Source organism: Coloeus monedula (genome assembly GCF_965178545.1).
Source record: "Coloeus monedula genome assembly, chromosome: 4".
NCBI lineage: Eukaryota > Metazoa > Chordata > Aves > Passeriformes > Corvidae > Coloeus > Coloeus monedula.
In genome coordinates this window covers 47,392,814-47,412,624 of record NC_138784.1, presented here as the reverse complement: position 1 = coordinate 47,412,624, position 19,811 = coordinate 47,392,814, and the positions used below count along the sequence as shown (strand labels likewise).

General features: G+C 39.6%; 2 protein-coding genes across 6 annotated transcripts in view; one reads left to right on the top strand and one right to left on the bottom strand.

Moving 5' to 3' along the window:
- Positions 1-4,583: 4,583 nt before the first annotated feature.
- On the bottom strand, positions 4,584-14,654 carry ZCRB1 (zinc finger CCHC-type and RNA binding motif containing 1). The gene is made up of 8 exons (XM_082280536.1): positions 14,521-14,654; positions 9,792-9,879; positions 9,611-9,639; positions 7,369-7,480; positions 7,179-7,286; positions 6,330-6,439; positions 6,148-6,223; positions 4,584-4,840 (listed from the first exon to the last, which is right to left on the bottom strand). The coding sequence occupies exons 2-8, from the start codon at positions 9,873-9,875 to the stop codon at positions 4,709-4,711; spliced, it is 651 nt and encodes a 216-aa protein (XP_082136662.1). The 5' UTR covers positions 9,876-9,879; positions 14,521-14,654; the 3' UTR covers positions 4,584-4,708.
- An 81-nt stretch (positions 14,655-14,735) lies between these two features.
- Positions 14,736-19,811, top strand: part of PPHLN1 (periphilin 1) — a 64,146-nt gene continuing 59,070 nt past the window's right edge. For 4 of the 5 annotated variants that reach the window (XM_082279551.1, XM_082279549.1, XM_082279550.1 and 1 more), the window contains exons 1-2: positions 15,088-15,196; positions 19,000-19,047. In XM_082279551.1, coding sequence (XP_082135677.1) covers position 19,047 — 1 coding nt within the window. In that variant the 5' untranslated portion in view covers positions 15,088-15,196; positions 19,000-19,046. Of the gene's footprint in view, positions 14,804-15,087; positions 15,197-18,999; positions 19,048-19,811 lie in introns of those variants that run through there. The other variant, XM_082279548.1, reaches the window with a different exon arrangement.

The window sequence follows — 19,811 nt, the reverse complement described above, 5'->3', positions numbered from 1 at the left end:
TCAAGTGACAGTTTTTGCTGCGCTGCACAGAGCTTGATGCAGTACCTAAATTAGGATGCCTTCTAATTCTCTTTAACAGGATATTGATAAAACTGAATTTTCATGGATCAGCTCATCTTGATGTAGGCTCATGGCCATTGCCTCTCATGAACTTAAAACCTCAGAGCTGCTTTTGATTTTTTGGAGCATCCTATTAATCAGACAGGAAACTTCACATATTAGTAACTGTGGTATTTCTTCAAGCTGCAGCGACCTACATTGCCTAACTGGGTTGGTTAAATGTTTCACACGCTTTTATCACATTCTACTGCCACAATTTCTGCAACTCTTTACTTGCTGCATTACCTGTCACATCCATTAAATGCATGCATAAGCACACATCTTGTCTGAGTGCACAGCAGGGTCAGGGTTAGCCTGACAGTGATGGAATGTTGTTTCTCAAACCTGTACAATTCTTCAACTTAAAAAATACTGCTTTCTTTACATGGATAATCTCCTCGCCTTATTCCTTCCAGGATATGTTTTAAAGATACCAGGATAGATACAAGAAACAAGGTCATCTACATTAAGAATGATTAAATCCTCCACTTTACACCTTTTTCTCTAAAGAAGGAACAGTGTAGTAATTTTTAATATTGCGTTCAACAGCTATGGGAAAAAACCCTCACCCTGTTAAGATCTGTAAGATAAACAAAGCTGCTGAGTATGAACATTTTAAGGACACCTAAAAATGGTTTTGTAATCTATACTAAAAAGAAGCAATCAGTTATCTAATACCAGTTATCTGAAGATAGCACATTTGGAAGAGTATTATTTGAAATATTTTTATAGAAGAGCAATAGCAGAAGAGTGATGGAATATATCATCATACTGACACTGCAGATGCAAAATAGAACAGAAACATTCTATATCTATCTATCTACTGTTCATAGTAGCACTTATTAAATTGCTTAGAAAAGCTAGATGTAAACTGTGATATTTTAAAACGGCATTTATTATATTTTGTCTCAGAAGACTACAGCTAAACAGCCTGCACAGCTCACCTTCCCATGCTACAGTCAGTCATCTCTGCAGATTAAAGAAGGGCTATCCCAGAGAACACAGTGACCCAGAAGCCAAAGATAAAGTGTTTACAATTTCTTCCAGACATCACCTACTTAGCTACATATAGTTCTTTATATTTACAGTCCCTTCTATTGCTCTGCTGAGAGTAGTAACCTGAATATGCCAAAAACATAGTGGGAGCCTGCTAAACATGGACTAAAATTACTCCTGTGTCTCATAGCTGCAATGGTTTTAACAAGTGCTGCACAGGCACAGTATGAGTAATACCATTTATAATCAATTAAGCTAATCATCCTTATCCCACTTCCATATCCCTTCTTCCCCAAGGACAGATAAAAGGCATCTCCTAGTGATTTTTTAGACACTACTGTGTTAGCCATTTCAATAGACAAGAGGTCCTATGACCCAGAATACATTTTGACAATTTTCAAGCTGTTTTGAAAATATGAAAGACAAAATCTAATAAGTGGGTATTTGCAGAAAGACACAAGTTTTTGACATTATTTTAAAAAAAACAGTCTACCACTTAGAGTAATTTTCTCTATAATCAGAGCCATATTATTTATACTCTAAAACTAGAATTCATCTTGCAAGCCTAAGGTAGGTCCTCAAAGTATTAGAAATAACCCTAAACCAACACACAAGCTGCACACGAACCCCTCAGAAGAAAACTCCATGGTTTTTCTAACAATAACAGGAAGGTGTTCTACAAGGCATTTTCTGTTCTCTCTTTTGATAACAAGGCTACACAGTCTCACCTGTCTGGCCCAGAGCCATAGAGCCACCCACACTGTTTCCTGCTTCCACAATGGGTGCTTTATGATACCAAACTGACAAAAGCACCACTGCCTTGCTTGAACTTTGCACACTAATTGCACCCTCTTGGTCTGATCTAAATTAGGAGCTTTGTACACAAGGGAGGGAAGACTCTCCCTTGCTCCTCAGCACTGATGGGATTCAGGTGGAAACCTGAAGCCATGCTGATTAGAGTAGGCAAGGGTAGGCATGAACGGGAGCAAATCCCTCCACGCTGAAAGTCATAGAGACTTTATTGACAAATTTTGGCCTTAATTTTTTTTCAGGATGAGGCAGTTGTATTGGGGGTGCTGCAGAAAACAACTTTATATTCAAGCAAGCAGAACAGGTACTTATGCTATCGAATGTAATGGTTATCTAATGCTAGTGTTCAGAATTTCTCACCTAGAAATGCTTTGTTTTCTTCCCAACAAAGAACTGAAACTTAAAATGATTCAGGAAGCCAAGTGCAAAAATCCTATTCCTGAAAGTCCCCTTAGACTGTGTTTTAGGCATTAGGTGCATTCTTCTAAGACAAAAACTAGACACACTGCTAATCAAGAGAAGTTCAGAATTAAGAAAACTGTTAAAGGAAGATGATTTAAGGTAAAGAATTCTAGATGCCGCTTCTGCACAGAAGCAGACTCATTTTTATGTTTTTTTTTTTTCCAATGTCACCTACCTCGAGTGACTTTATACTTGGAACAAAAGAGCATGGAGGAACAACACTGGGTCAGTTGTAACAGTCTGGACTGAGCTACTGCTTCATGCTGACAAAAGCAAATCCTATGAGGAAAGCAGTGAGGCAGAAGCAGCAGACTAGAAAGATATATCAACATGCTTCAGCTACTGGAACTCTGGAAAAAAGTACTGTATCAGGTCAGAACAATAGTCAGTTTTGTTTTTTATTTGAAGATATTTCTGAGTGGAAACTTTAACATTTTAAAATACCGTGTTCCACATGTAAGTCTAATCCTTTTGACCCCACGACCCTGAAAAAAGTCTCATGGCAGTGAGTTCCACTAGGACATTACACGGTGTAATGAAATAAAAGTTTGAAGCTTGCTGTCTAATCATTCAATTGAAATCTTAATTCTTGGAAGCTATCAAATATTTCCAAACCAAAGTCATGGACAATGTCGAACTGGTCCTCTTGTCATATTTTAGTTTTCTATCTTTTTTTAAAACCAGCATTGAATATGGTATTTGAGAAGAAGACCAATCCTGATTTTAAGTAGTGGTATAATCTTTTTGTTTTGCTTTTTTTTTTTTTTTTTTTGGACTCCCATTGAGCCCTAACCTAACATTTGAAGAAAAACATGATGGCAGCATTATTTGCTTCCTTAGTAGTGTTTAAAACTCCTCAAGCTTCATAATTGTACACATGATGTAGAGTGATTTGCATTTATTAACAAAAAGTTATGCCTGGCAGTTTAGCTCTCAGTTACTCAGTACTAAGAGATCTTCCCAACATTCAGTAAAGGAAGCTTCAGATTTAATATATAGTACTTTCAGCAAAAAGTCAAAGTCAGTCTTAAAAACATTCCTTGGATTACTGAGTCCAAGACCTTCCTGTATCTAGAGCCCAATACTCCTTCCTATTCTGGTGACTTGAGTAGCTTGCACAGAAAAAACTTGTATTACTTCATTCTCGTTTCTGAATTCTTCTGTTTAAGGAGCAACAGAAGGCACCACAATGACCTTCTGAATGTCACTACTTTATATTAGCTTAGAGGGTGTGTGTGTGCGTGTCTGTGTTTCTTTGCTTTGCACCCAGTTATATATTTGAATGTAAATTGGTATTAATTAAGAATACATAATGGTATATTTGGATTTACATTTTCTATATTTGGAAGAAAATCAAGTCCTGATGAGCAAACAGGAAGAACTGAAAATAGAAAGGGGCCAGCTTGTCTCTTCTTCCAAGTGTGAAATTGTGGATGTATTTTATATTGTGCTTCCTAAAAGTGAAGGGTTTAGACTACACACCAATATAAAATGGGTACCACAAAAACCACATGTCTGTGGTTTTGGGAATGATCACAGTTACAGGAGAACATGCCTAGAACCCTAGAGAGGTCTAAGGACAGAAAAAGTCTGAACTGCTTTATGTGCAGAATAGGTGGCAACACACTTTGCTAAGAGACCATGACAGTTCCAAGTATACATGAAAGCTGATTTTTAGGCAAAGGAAACTATGCCTTTTGAATTTTGCCGACAGGTTCAGATGGCTGCGATGCAGGTTAGATCCACACACGACTGTGATCCAGGTTAGGTACGAGCCTATTTAAAACCCTGTGGATAACCCTTGTTAGGCACTTAACTGCAGTCAGGAGAAACAGTGACCTAATTTATTATTGCATGAAGAGTTAAAAGACAATGCTTAAAGCTGAAATTCAACCCTATGCAGAGGAACTAGTGCAAGATTCATATTGTACTTAAGTACTACTAAAGCACTGCTTCCAAACAGACCAATACATAAAGCATCAGTGGTGCTAACAATCATCCTAAGAGGAACTCCTCTTAGGAAAAAAGCCTTGGGAAATTCTCTCATGAAACACTTCACTGCTAGGACTTGGGTCGAGATACTAACTGCAGGATGCATTCTCACAGGTACTTTTCTGGATTTAAGTGTACAATCACATCATTTTCTTAAAAAATTGCCTTGAAAGGTAAGGTTTTGAGACACAGATATAAAAAGATGAGAGAGTCAGGAGACAGAATAAAAATAAAACATGATTTTCAGGGTCTTCAACACCAAAACACACCTGTATTACAGATCACTTTGTAGCACTTTACAAAATGCACACTATATATATCTTATATATGCATTTAGAACAGTATTAGTTCAGTCACTAAGTTCTTCCTCATCACTGAAATAAGCGCTTTTCTTAATCCGTGGACGTTTTGAATCATCTGAAATTGAAGATTCCCCTGCAGTCTGTGTCCATCTTTGTTGTTCCTCCTCAATTTTGGCTTGCTATAATGAAGGAAGGAAAAGTATTAGCTGGGATTAAGAAAAATTAAGGTGCATTACAAATAATAACGCTAATTATCAATATGCACTGAATTATTAAATAAGTTAAGAGAATTACAAGGCTTTATTTCCAGGTATACTGTGTGATCAAAGCACTAGGAAACGTTTCTGAAAGTATTTCTCACATGCAAGCTGTCTTCTACACCACAGCAGGCCGCCTGGACTACCCTATATTCTCAAAAAGAGGAATTTTGCCCATGGCAAACTTCCAAAAATACAGAGCAGCTGCGATCTAAAGCAAAGAATGCCTCATGTTTTAAACTGATGTTATTGAATCGGCTTTGTTCCACTAGTAAGTCTTCTATCTGTTGTCCTTTGCAGTCATTCATTCAGATAATGAGTGCCTTTGGGGATTATTTCTGAAGGTTATTCAACTAATAGTTTAAATAGAAGCTTCCCATTTTTACCAGTTAAAATCCTTGGATGGTGATAGACATGAGAATGTTTCCTGGCTTTATAGGTTTTATTTCCAATTGTGGAGTTTTTGGGGAAAGGGAGGAAAATTGTGCATATTTGAATAATTTTTTTGGACTACAACATGTAAAAAAGTTCTGCACTCCTTACAGTCATAGTCAGAACAACGTTATTAACTTTTGAGGGGTTTTTTTGGAGGGACAGGCAGACAGGGGACAACTGTTGACCAGGGAGCCAAGAAATTTGAATATCAGGTCAGGCTTGTTTTTGTAGTGAAGCAAAAGAGTGTATAGATAAAGAAGTAATAGAGACAGTAATACAGATAATCTAGTTACATAACAAGATATGCATTCAATATGTTTTGGGAGATGAGGTCTATTAAAGAATGTGATGGTCTGTATTAGGCAAAGGAAGTGCCCCAGTAATAAATGTTCAAGGACATTCTAGTGAGGGCAGAGGATGTGTCCGGTCACTTATACATGACTGTTTTTCTGTCTCCTTAGTTAACAAAGCAAAGAAGGATTTGTGGGCAAAAACCTAGCAGAGCATCACAGCAGAGATGACAGAAGCAAATAGCAAAGGAGCTTGAAGGAAAGAAAAGGCTGCAACACACAAATACAGCAACAGTGAAAGAGCAAAAAACCCAAACAAAATTCCACTGAACATGACTGCAATGTAAAGAAGCCAACTATAACTACCAACTGCTGCTACCAAACCAGAGCCTGCTGAGTGCTATAGAGCAGACAGACCTATGCATGTATAGCACAGCTTTTGAAAAGAAGCTAAAGAAGGGAGTTGAATTTCAAAAGTAAATATTCCATGCTTCAATTTTGTACCTGAAAAGCTATGGCTTGGCTGAGGCTATCTAGAGCAGGGTCTTCTCCTTCCTCTTCGCTTTCTTCTTCCTCCTCACTTCATTGTGCAGAGAGGGAGAAAAAAAATACAGATCCTTAATTTAAGTGTTTAGTATGCAAAAGCTTCCTAAAAAAAGTAGTAACACGTAACTAAATATACATACATTTCTTCTGGCTCAACTATTTTCTTTCTCTTCTTCTTTTCTTTTTTTTTTGGTGGTTCCCGCTCCCCTAGCATATTTTTAGGACAAGCATAACTTAAGTGTCCTGCTTCCTTGGAGAAAAAGAAACATTGCTTAACAGAAGCCATTACAAACAGCTATACGTTAAAACATATCGTGAGGGAAGTTCATGGGGGAAAAATGGAAGCAATTAGTAAGATAAATGGAATGCTGAATTAGCACACAGAAGACAAACACTTCTCTAGGCCTGCCATGGAAACGAAGAGATTGGTGGTGATATGCATGCTTAACTGCAAACTGAGAACAAGCTATGAGCACAGTAGGTTTCTTTGGCTGTTGCAATAACTCAATACACTACACACGGTGTATATTCAAGACAAGATAGAAACCTCAGCATTAACAATTTAAGACACAGGAGTGAGGTGACATTTTTGCTGTAAGAAGTGTTATGAATATAAAACAATGTTTGGACATTAAATACTATCCAAATCTCAATGTCCTACATTACTATGTTCAGGAAAAGTCAGGAATTAATTAAAACTTAGAACTCACTTCTACATAAAACAGTTGTTTCCCATATTTATTTTACTGCCAACTAAATAATGAACTTCCAAAGATATAGCAAAAGCAGGTATTTTGAAGCAAAGGAGGCTATCATTGCAACAGCTTTCATATGCATCACTTATCTTTCTTGGGTTTTCTTTCTCTTTGTTACTTTCATTCTCATTACCATCTACTATTACTATTATTTAATAGTATTCCAATTATTAAGCTGTTCTTATCTCAACCCACAATTTTTGTCCATTTCTCTACATTTTTGGTTTTACTCACCCCACATTCATAACACTTAGACTTATCAAAGTAGTTACGCCTGCGAATGAATTCTGCTGCTCTTCCATTATCAATGGCAATACTTGCTTTTATTACTCTTCCAAACAACTACAGAAAATTGGAAAGAAAAGTTAAATGTTTTGAGACTGAAAGCCCAACCCTCCTGCCACAAAAACTTTCCACAATTTACCTGTTTGTTATTAAGTGCCCGAGAACAGTTTTGTGCAGATTCTTTATCCAGAAACAAAATAAAGGCAACTCCTTTGCTCTTTCTGGTGTCTTTGTCTTTCATAATGGTAACTCTGGAAACATATAACCACATTATTGATACACCATAATTTCTTCAGAGATATTTTTTCCTTAAAGGTCTCAGTGGGATCTTAGCTTTGTTACACAGCAAAAGGGTTAAAGTATATTTAACAAGAAAAACGCTCTAACAGAAATTCAAAGGAGCAGCTAACCTGGCCATATGCTTAGAGGTAGAGCGGAGATGAGTTCAAAAAAGTGTATGGGGTCTTTCTGGGACCAGCATCACTCTTAATTCCCTTGGGTGACTTGAAGAACAGAGAACATAATCTTTAGATTTACAAGCAACCTAACTGGTGGGAACTACGCATACTGGAAGCAAAAGGAAAATTCAGGAGTAATCTGACCATTGCTATTATTGGTGAAAAGCACAGTGTGAACTGCCTCCAAATTGAGAAATCTATGTTTGTGTAGGACTAATCAGCTAAACAGGTTCACAATAGGAAACACTAACTATATGCAGTATTGCTCTACAAATATCTCCAACTGAAATCCAAGGATCGTAGATGCACGTGTTATTTCACATGACATACTAAGTTAAATCCTCAGTCTAACATTGAAACCAACAGCTTCAATAGCACATTGAGAAGTTCAGGAAAATCTAGAAACAGTAAAAAAACCCTGTGACAAAAAAGATTTACAAGACACGGCTGGGGGGGTGTGTATGGCAGGAACCCATACAACCTCAATTATTTCAATATTAATCTCAATTGTATTTAGCCCTGAAAAAACCTAACAAAACAACAACAGTGAGAACCAGAACGTCAGTCTACAAGGACATAAAAATAAAAGTACATGTAAAAAAGTAGGCAATACACTCCTCCTTATGTCCACCACAGGCACAACAAGGTTCAGCCATAAGGAAAGCCAAAATTTTAAGAAGTAACCAAAACCACCAAACCCCACTTCAATACAGAAGGCCTACCACATAGCCTGTATAAGTAACAGATGACCTATATTGTAAAAAGTTTATAAAATAAAAACACAGTAAAGAAAGCTCAAATTTCCCCAAATACATGCACGAAAATGTTGAGCTTAAAAGAGTTTTACTACCGAAGTCTCTTGGACAAGACATGTCCATGTGCATGCATTAAGTTCAAGCATCAATAAAACTGACCTTAAAACAATTCTATTAATTTTTTTGCCAAGCTACTCTTTGAAGAATTCCAATAGAAGCCTGGTATGACTGTCAGGCTTCTAATTGGGATATTGAACGTATCAGTTAATAACACAAGAATAGAAATAATCAAGTGTGACAGATCTTTAAAAAGCCAGGAACCTCTTGGAGCCATAGAAAGTCTGATTTCTTACTGAACAGACTGAGTTGAAACCATAATAGTCAGGATATATTGGCTTTTCCTGCTATTTGTCACCTGAAACACACTTCCAAGACTTCAAAAACTTTGAAACTCCATATATCACAGATTACTGCAACAGCTACTAGAAGTTAGAGGTGGTATTTGCTGGTTTAGGATTAAAAACTGAAGACTTGAGTCTCCTTATTCTGACCAATTAAAAAAAAATGAACAAATCAGTCAGTTCCTTACTGTGGCATCTCCTTTTGTCATTTGAACATAGAGGCAGATATTCACATAAATTGTTCATGAATGCCCCACATATTGAAAGCCATCAATGCAGCCTTACATCTAGCTTTAAGTAAAATACAAAGTAGTCACAATAACAAGTCCCTCTAGAATCACGGAGAACTGTACACTACAACTGTGGGAACTGTGACATCTAGTTCACATAAGAAGCAGCTCCCACTTTCACACTTACCCACTGTGCCCCACATGTGTTCAAGGAAAGGGGAATAATACTAGAAGAACCCTGTTTCAACTGTTTCATGGAAAGGACTGATGGTGTGTAACAACATTCTACTTGCTCTTAAGAAATGGTTAGCAAAACCCGTCCCCAACACAAATATTCTTGTATTATGTATGTAACTGCAAGAACTTCCAGTCATTAAATTAAATTTATACTTCATTAAAAATGAACAGAACTTCAATACATTCATATTCCACATTCATACTTAAATTACAAAAAGCTCAAGGCTTTCAAGTGAAGGAAAGACATAAAATATTTAAAATGAGAGGTACAAAAATAGAAGGCCATATCAGGTCACTTACTTGACAACTTTCCCATACTTCGAAAATATCTGAAACATAAAATAAAAAGATTTAACAACAGACAACTGCATTTCATTAATAATAAATTTATCATGACAAACTTACATATATCAGTATTGATTTTACACTCAAAATTGTTGTCAACAAGTTTAATCTAAACAATGCATCTCTTAAAACTTACCCTGTACAGATCATTGTTTGTCAAAGCAAAGGGTAAATTGGAGACATACACTGTGCTTTTGCTTGGTGCCAACCCACCACTCATTTTTCTGATGAAAGGAAAGAGAGAAGAGTTAAACTGTATTCAACAAGGAAATCAGTTAATAAAATGGTTTCAAGACTTTCAATGTTATTTCAACCTAGCCCAGACAGCCATGATAAAGTTGTAGGAGAGCGTAGCTATCACATGAAAATGAGTGCCTTCATGGGCTACAGAAGACATACATTCCTTCCTCCTCTCCTGGATCCAAACATATTTTTGTTCTATGTGAGTCGATTTGTAGTCATGAAAAACCAGACAAGTTAGTGTACTTACAATAATCCTCTACTGATCTGTGCAATAAGAAAGTTTGGGGGCCAAAAGAAACAAGCAATGTCCATTTATTAAATGTTACGGCCAACATGTGAAATTACTGACCTTTGTACCAGTACCATCATGATCTGATTCTTTTTACAAGTATCAGTTCAGCTGCGTTCAACATGGAATAAAATACAGTTGGTTCAGGGGAAAAAAAAAGCCTCCCTAAAGCAGAGTCCTAATTATTGTGGGGAGGGAGATAAATACATTTTAAAGTCAATGTAGTATGATGCTAAAGCAGCACGCTCTCATTTTCTCTCTTAGCTGTTGCTCAGGTTTCTGCACTCCTCTAGAACTGCATGTGTCCAGAGCTGACTGTAAAACAGCATCTCTGTAGAAGCACTCCCCTTTCTCCTCCTGATTAGGCAGCTTTCTCCTGGCAGCAAGCAGGAAAATTTCCAATCTTTCTATTTTAATTTCCAATCTTTTCTATGCTCCTGAAACTGAGTATGTCTGGAAACAATGAATCAATTAAAAACACTGTTATAACCACATACACATCACCTAATACTAGGTGAAGAGTAACAACTAACTTGAGAATGAAGAGCCAATGTTTTTCTTCACATTTGGACATTTCCCAAAATTTTAGGTGGTGTAAAGTCTGTGCAAAACACTCTCTTTGATCCATTCTGTAGCCATGGTTCAGACTAAGCGCTGAGTAAAACTTAAGATCAAAACATAGCCCTTATGAAAGGCCACACCAAATAGTACAGCAAACCTGTTCCCTACACAGCCCAATTTCTACCTCCTTGTCCATTTTCCTACAGCCTTATTACTGCTTCCTAGCACCTCTAGCCAATTCCCAACTGAGGATCAAGCCATTTCTTCAGCAAGACCGACTAATTTTAAAAACACAGACAAAAGCTGATGAAGGGATAAAAAACCTAAAGTATTAAAATCAGCATCTGCCATATTACAGTTTCTTAGGGGACTTCTTGGGTAGCCAGTCTGAACAGATTGCTTGGTCAAGTGCCAACAAAGTAACTAATATCACACTCTAATCCGGCTGATACTTTCTGGCATTTCATGATTCAGTTATCTGAAGGCCTGATATTCCCAGCAGACACTGATTATCCAAGTGCTTTGCTTCTCTTTCCTGACATGCTTACAGTATCACAATTCATTTGAGTGACAGCTTCCAAGTGATTGAAGTTTGAGGTTTTCCATGTTCAGAGACTGTTTTTTGGCATGAGCAAAGATGGCAACACAAAGGTTAAGCAAATGAAAACAGAATAAATTTGCAATAAAGGCCACACATTGCATCTGGTGTTAGGCAGACTGGATTCATTATCCCAAACTCCTTTCTGCTTGGCATTAGTATCCTTGACAAGCCTAACCAGACTGACTTGGCAACATGCCACATGAATAGACAGCCTGAAGTGCAGTTATCCAGATGTACAGTGGATAGAAGGATTCAGGAAGAGCGATCTCAACATTGCACTATGGTATGTTGACAGTGCTAATATATTGCAGCAGTGGATGAGGAAACACTGAAAGTGAACGTCAAGTGTCAGAATACAACAATTTCACTCTGCCTAAAAGGCAAGAGAAGCTGAAGCACCTTGTAACAGCAGACCAAGCAGCCCCCATTTTAATGGGCAGGCACCAGGGAGAACGGCATGACTGGAGAGCAGTCAGCCTGCACATTCCACAACGCCACAGCGCAAACCTCCACAGAGAAGGTGAGACATCATGCAGAGATTACTACTAGCCTAATTAGCACAGTTGTTAGGAAATTATTAATGGATGCAGCCTATAGAACCACCATTTTCAGCTGCACTGCTTTTTTCATTAGAAGCTGAAAGAGTTGCACCCGTGAGCACTGGCTGCCAGACAGCTGAGGTTGAACATTGTTTCTATTCCCCTGGACAAATTTAAGCTTAACAGTTTGTTGCTCCAACTGCCCAAATATTCTTAGTAATTTGTATTGTTTAGGACTGTTGTGCAAGTACTTCTTCTTAATAAGTCTGACTCACTGTACAGACACAGCTTTAATAGAAGAGGGAGCACAGTAACTGCATGGTTATCACCATTTATTCTAATGATGTTTTCTAGCAGGAGGAGTAAAAAATGCCAGTTTCAGCTTTAAGCTAACCCTCTAGACAAGACATGTAATCTGGAGGCTCATTGTTACAAAGTTGAGAGTCCTTCTACTTCAGGAATTTTCTAACTTCACAGAACTCTTCAATGTAAGTTTAACATTTTCATCGCATTCTCTCTCCATGATTACCAGCTTCTCTGCTCAGCTGACAAGAAAAAAAAAATCGCCTTCCCTCACAAAAATCCCCAAACCAACCAAAAAACAACATCTGAGCTTTCTTCTTGCTGCAGGAGACTCACCTGAAAGTCGTGTACAGCCTGGCTCCAAGGCTATATCCTGCCAGAGCTTTCCAACAAATCAAAACATTTCTAATTCACCCTGAACATTTTTCTGGGGCTTTCTTGATCTACTAAGGTATTACCTTAGTTAGTTAACTTTAAAGCATTGGCTAAAAGCCTTTACAATATCTCCACAGAATTGTGCACAGTTCCCATTAATGTAATAGCCTCTCTGTAATATTAATGCCTTCTTCATTTATCATTTTCACATATTAACTTTGACAATAGAGTTCTGTCTCATTACAATGACTTCTTGAATTCAATCTTTTTTGTCTTTTCTAACAACTTGAACTAAAAGAAGCCATTTTTTGACAAGAACCATCTGTCAGCAATGATTAAGTCTCCTGAAAAATAGATCAGGTACATGAATCTGTTTTGCTTCAATCCAATATGCCTAATACAGCATCTGTCACTAGTGTTGGGGATATCACAAAAAGACAATGATTAATTTCAGTAATTGGCTTTTCTACTCTATTTCAGAACACATAAGGGCACCAGCAAAACAGTTCAGATGCCTCTGAATCATGAAGTGGAGCTTAAATTTACTGATACTTTCATGACTTAACTTTGGTATTTTAACTGAAAAGCACAAACTTGTACGTTTGTTTTTAAGTGCAGAGCAGCAAGCTCACATTTATGATTTAATCAACTGAAGTATGCATAAAAGATTTGCGAGCAAGTTTCTCAAGGGACTCCCACTCAGGGCAATTAATTTGAGTTTTTCTGTCTTGACCCTTAAAACACAGTATTTTATTCCTGCTTTAATAGTGTCAACAGAGTTTACACCCAAATCAACAAACCATTAGTTGTGGCAAGAGCTTGGCTCAGGCTTATAGTCAAATGTCTGTGGTAAAGGACAAAACCAAACTCATGTTCTCCTTGGCCCTTGACAAGGGTATTAACCACTTGCAACAATTCTGCTCTGCACAAGGGGCATGGAACAAGCTGTAAGAGCATAATCTGTTTTATCTCATAGTTACTTAGACAGTACCAAGCAAATATTAAACCGGATGAAGAGTTAGTAAATAAAGTTAGCACTATCAGCAAAAGAAAGAATACAATCTGCTCAAGCCAAAGAGGAACACAAAAAGGATCCGTGTACTTTTATGTACTGATCTAACTGCAAAAGTTTAGGGACAGTAAGACTGGGCAACCAGACCATGAGGCAGGACTATTTATCAAACAAATATAATTTATCTATGTCCCTTTTCCAGATCATGTATAGGTGCCCCATCGACCTTGGCCAAAATCAGTCGAATTTTGTCCCAAACAGATATCATGATATGATTCAATTTTCGTCCCCAGTACTACCTGTACATGGCTTGTGGGGGCCCTGCGTTCACTGAGACTTTATTGTGGATGAAGACGATACAACAGTAAGTGCTTTACTCGACAACAAATGTACAACACCGACAGAACTATGGAGTGGTCTGGAGGCCAGGGCCTGGGCTGTCTTCTTTCGCCTCAACTTGGAGAGACCTGGGGCCCTCAGAAGTTCATCACTTCTATGCACCATTTCCCCCGTGCTGCGAAGGGAAAGCCCATAAAAGCTTTTTTAACAGTGTCTTTTTAAAGGGATTCACAGCACAGCCAAGATGGGAGAAGAGCTGCTTGGTTCAATCGCATCTGGTCTCACCCAGAACTTCACCCACGCGGGGCAGATCTGGGTAACTCACTTCGTGACGGCCCTTCGTCCTCAAAACACGAGACACGCGATTCTACTTCAGAGCTCAGCGCGAGCAGAGCGACATTAAACCAACAGAACCACAGACTGCTCAAGAACTTCCACCCGCTGTATTAACACTTCCGGCCATAACATCGGCCTGCGGCTCCTTTACCACGGCGCGGCCCTGACCAGCTGCTTATTTCATCCCTTCCTATTCCGCAAAGGCCCGAAGCGAGCGAGCTGTGAACGAGCGCTCCCGACACCCGCGGCACCCCCGCCCCGGCGTACCCGTCACGGCGGGGCTCAGCCCGCGCGGGAGCCCATCGTGCGCCGCGGCCCGGAGAGGCGCAGGTGCGGTCCCGGCGGGACAGCCCGGGGCATTCGGCTCGCTCCCCTCACGCCACCGCCCGGCCCGTCGCGCTTCCGCCGACGCGCACCTCCCGGCGCGGCTGCGGCCAATGGGCGGCGGCCCCGCGGCGGCGGGCGGGGGTTTCCGCCGACGGCTCGGGAGCGCCGGAAGCGGAGGCGCGGGGCGGGCGCGGAGCTGTCGTGCCGCGGGAGTGGGAGGCGGGTGAGCGGCGGGGCCGGGCGCGGGGCCGAGCCGGGGGCTGGCCGCCTTCCTCCGCGGAGCCGGCGTGGCGTGGCGTGGCGTGGCGTGGCGTGGCACGGCGTGGGGCCGATCCCCTGTCCCGCGGCTGCGGCGGGGCGTGCTCGGCTCCTTGCGGGGGGCCCGGGGCCCGCCTTCCTGCCCCCTCTGCGAGCACGTGCTCGGGGGTCGCGGAGCGTCTGTCCTGGGAAGCGGCACCCTCGAGGATTGGCCCGGGGAGGGCGCATCCCTCCGTGCGCCGGGGGGAGCTCTGTGGAGCCGGACTGCCCGCGGGTTGGGGTGAATTGAGGTGGCGGGACAGGAGCGGTGGGAAGGACGGCCTCCAGGCGGCTGTTGGGGCAGCACCCGGGATGGCTTGTAAGCGTTATCATTTAATCCTCTTTAAAACCCATGTGTGACAGAAGATTGATTCTCAGTTTAATTTGTGTATTTGTTTTGAAGGGGAGGATCGTCCTACTTGTACATACGTCTGAGAGTGATTTAAAACAATTCGTAATGAATGTTTGGAGGCTATATAAATCCCACTGTAAACGCTTTCATTGGCGTGTGTGGTGGGTATGTTGGTGCAGGATTAGTATCCTTATTGTTTCTAGAGGAATAAGTAAGACATGAGTGTGTCACTCAGCTCATTTCCTAATAAGTACTAGAATAAATCTTTCAGGATAAGTCTGCGATTAGTTTAACAATAAGGTATGCTGTAATATTTTAAGTCCTTATTAGTATTTAATCATCTCAAGTCTACTGTTCATGGTTCTTTATTCTCACTCATGCACCTCAAGTAGGCTCTTTGCCATCCATTAGTGTTTTCAAGGATAGTCTATAAGTTTCTTTTCTGGAGTATCTGTGACTTCAAGGGAACAAAGTTAGAAATACACAAAAAGATGTGGAAACCCACACAACCTGTGAGGACAGTGTGATACAGTGATTTGCTGTGGGTGAAGTGCTATGCGTTGGTTGGTACTTTGAAGAGTAATTTTTGAGAGCGTTGTGGATTTGACCTGTTAAGGCAGCAGTATGGAGAGCTGCCCTGTTTTGTTGTCAAAGTGTTTGTGCTGCAGGATGGAAAGCCATGGGAGCAATGGTGATCCATACAGTTGCTTGCAGTGACATTGCTGGTGTAGCAGCCACATCACAGCCTGGTAGAATATGCTTTTCATGGCATTGGTACTGATGATGGCCAGGTGGGTAACTGCAGGTGGTCAGGCAAAGATAAGTGCTAATACAGCAATCATTCTATTAATATAACCCCCAAAGCATTGCTTCCATTTCTCTTGTCCTAGTGGCGTATTAGAATGATGTAGTAAGGAAGTGGAACTGGTGGGATTGTAAATCCTCATTGGAATGCTGCTGCTGTTAATAATTTTATTCAATTTACACATGCTTGAGTTATTTTTTCTTTTGAGGTAGGAGTTAATTTGACTTCTTGGTCAGTGATTTTTTTTAAATAATTTTTTTGGGGTTTTTTTCCCCTTATTTTAAATCAAAATTATTGTGAATGGGTTGAGAAAGATTGGAAGAAAGCCTCTTCCCTCTGGTTATTTGGTTTCTAGGTGAATATCCCTAGACCTGTTGCAGTCATACTTCTAATTGCTTTTGCAAATCTTATAGCCTAATATTTGCTATTAGGCAGAGACAGGTTGTCTTTAAATCTCTGTTTTTTTCTTAGTGCCTCTCTCACATTATTTTATTTCCTGATGTGTTGGATTTTCCCCTCTGCTCTTACACTTCTGCTTTTTCGTTTTACCGGTAGGACTGTGTCTAGTCAGTGTGTTCCCAGTTTTATCTGTCTTGCCTCCTGTCTAGGTACGAGGTACTGGGATGTCTTTGAAGCATTATCAAATACAGAGTCTAATTGTTGGAAGATAAAACAATGTTTCCTGTCTGTCTTTATGTCCTCACAGCAGGATCACTGCAGGTGTTATAGTGATATTGCTAATAAGTTACATCTCTCCTAGAGCTTACCTGTACAAAAGCGTTTGAGCTTTTTTGGAGAGCTTTCCAAAGTAGAGAAGAGACAGAATTGGCTCACATTTGTCAGTCTCTGCTGTTTGTCAATGTAATATTATAAAACCAGATATATCCCAGTGGCATGGGAGGCACTTCAGCTGCCTGTCTCTGCATTTGCTGCGCAGCATTATTTTTGTGCTTTTTTCACATATGGCAAGATGTAGCCATCTGGTTTAGGGAGCCATATGTTTTGAAAACAAAAATGTAGATTCTGCAGAAAGATGATAGCACATGCTAGGAAATTATGAATCCTGGAGCAGTAGATACTTCTAGCCTTGATGAAAATTGATGTTTCAAATAAGTATAAGCAGACAAGAATTGTGTACAAAATGTTTCAAAATACTGGAGTGCTTTTGCAAATGCATTAGGAATTTTTAACACATATTATTTAGAAAGCAAAAGAGAATAAAAAATTAACGATTGTTTGTTAGATAAAGAAAGCCCAGTGATGAAAAAATCTGAAGAGACCCGTGTAGTCTGCTTGATGACAAAACCTGTATTAGCATAGAGCACAACATAGTGCTAATTGGAGTAAAGCCATTCTTGTACTTGTGATGGTCGATTCTGCCCGATTAACTGCCTTAATTTCATTCCTCTAAATGTAAATGAGATTTTCTTCCACCTGCTTAGTTGCTTGTTGTCTGGTATATACTTTTTGTCAGTCTGTTGACTTTTGTGATAGTGTATCTCTACCTTTTTTCCAGCTTGTGTTTTTTTTGTCAAAATACTGGTGTTAATTCTTGCTCATTTCAGTGAGGTCCAACAGTGATAAAAAAAGGAAGTGTTTATATCAGCCTTGCTGCCTGAAAATATAATGGGGTGTGTATGTAAGTGTTAGAGCCTGCTGGCAGTCATGTGTGTTGGGATGTTGGAGGTGGTTTGACTGACAAAGCAGCATGAGGTGTAAGTTTGCACTCGGCTTCAGTAGCAGTTCTCTGAGATGTGTTGCTTTTTGAACATTGTGTTCAGTTAACAGTTTCAATAACTCCTGCAGGCAAAAGGACAGGGTCACTACTGTATTTGTCAAAATGGAAAAAAAAGAAAAGCAGCCCACGTGGAAACCTTATCTGAGTTCAGCTTCTGGTATTTGCTATTGGTCTAAACAACTGAGGGTTGCCATCAAGTACTTAAATATCTGTGTGTGTGAGAGGTGGGGGGGCTGTGGATAAGCAGGGGAGGGAGTGGGTGCTGTGGGCGGTTCAGGTGCTTCCCGGCTGTGGGCAAGTATGGACAGAAGGAATGGTTCCCCCTGGGGCAAGCGCTGGGCATGAGGGACCAGCAGTGAAGTGTTTTAAGGCAGAGCACGTGATGCCTTTTCAGTGTAAAGATTTTGTCTTTCCGTAGCTAATTCTGTCCCTCCCAGTACATAAAAACGCAGAAATGTTCTAGTACTGTTCTGGGCACAAAGACTGTGGGGACAGTCCTGAGCATCCTCCTGGTAATGTGGGAAGGAGGGCATGGGGTTGGCCTAAGAGCTGTTCATGCGCATATAGCCCTGGTGTGCGTTTTTTAGGCTTTAGCGAAAGTCAGCGTAGTACAGAATAAAGAAAAGTTGAGGCAATTGCTATGAAAGTGCCACCAAGGTGTTTCTGGTGATGCACCTGACCATCCAATGGCAGCAATATGAGCAGTGATTTCAGAATTAGTAAGTCTTACATGGAGCTTGCTGGAGAGGGCAGGGACAGTGGATCCTTTTGCTTTTGTCCTTAACCAGGATAAGCTGGTTGGTTTAGCCAGCTTTTGATTTATAACCTGCAGCTACATCAGACTAGTTCTGTGTCTTGGTTATAGAGCAAACTTAAGGTCAAGTCTGTTATAAAATGGGACCATATTTCAATAAGATACTCTGGTTTGTTTGAACCAATGCTAGGGTCAAAATCTTTGAACATAGATGCATCACGTAGTTGAGGAAAGAGCTTTTTTTTCAGGATTTACTGTCTTTTACCAAAAGAAAAGCCTTTGTTAAATCAAGCTTTTCATTAACCTCTCATCACATGCAACTGAATCTTACTTTTTTTTACAAAGACAGTTCACAGGGTACAGGCAGTTAAAATATTTAAATTTTACCTGTCTGGTTTACTTGTCAGAAAAAAATATGCTTACGATGAATATATATGCATTTTTTGCTAACCTCAGTTTCTGTTTTTTTGTAGGTAAGTGAATGTATCTTCAGAAGCAGAGTTGCTAAAACTGAGAGAAAAGTAAGTATGGAAGTGTTTGTTATTTTTTGCAAAAGTGTGTATTGGACTTAGTGCTACCTCTGTTTACAGTTAATAAACGTTTTTGTCATGTTGATTCTTAGCATCTGTATTAATCAATATTTTTATATAGCCTCGTAAGTCTATTTCCAGTAAAGTGTTTTTACTTTGTGCAAATAGGTTATGTATTTCTCCTTCTGAATATGGCTTGCTGTTACTTTTCCTTACTGACTGTTTTTAACAGGTAGAGCTACTATTGTGAAAGGAAGGTTTGAAAAATATAATTCTAGCAATTGCATATCTGCTTTCAATGTTGTATAGTAGATAATTTGTCACCTTTATAATCAACAGAAAGGTTTGAACTCAAGTCTGTTGTCTGGCATAGCGTGACTGGAATCTCTCAGGGTGATGGTTTGTTTCCATTTGTTTTTAATGACTAATTTTGATTTTGAAAGTCACCTTCCTCTGGAAAGAGGTATTTTTTTGTTCTGCTGGCTCCCAGTTTAAAACAGGAAGTATCTGCATGTGAAGAGTGTGTTCTATTCATGTAATCAACATATGGGGCTTTGTATTAAGAAATGATGTGTGGCATTTTGATCTCTTTCCAGATGGTTGAGTTGATGAAATAATTCAAAGTTATTATATTTTATTAAAAAGTAGAAATTATTTAGTCTAATAAATAGGTGCTGAATTATTTTTTTTTAAAGTTCCAGTGTTTTTAGCAGAGCAGTATCAGAATTGCTGTAGGTTATGTGTGTATGCGTTTA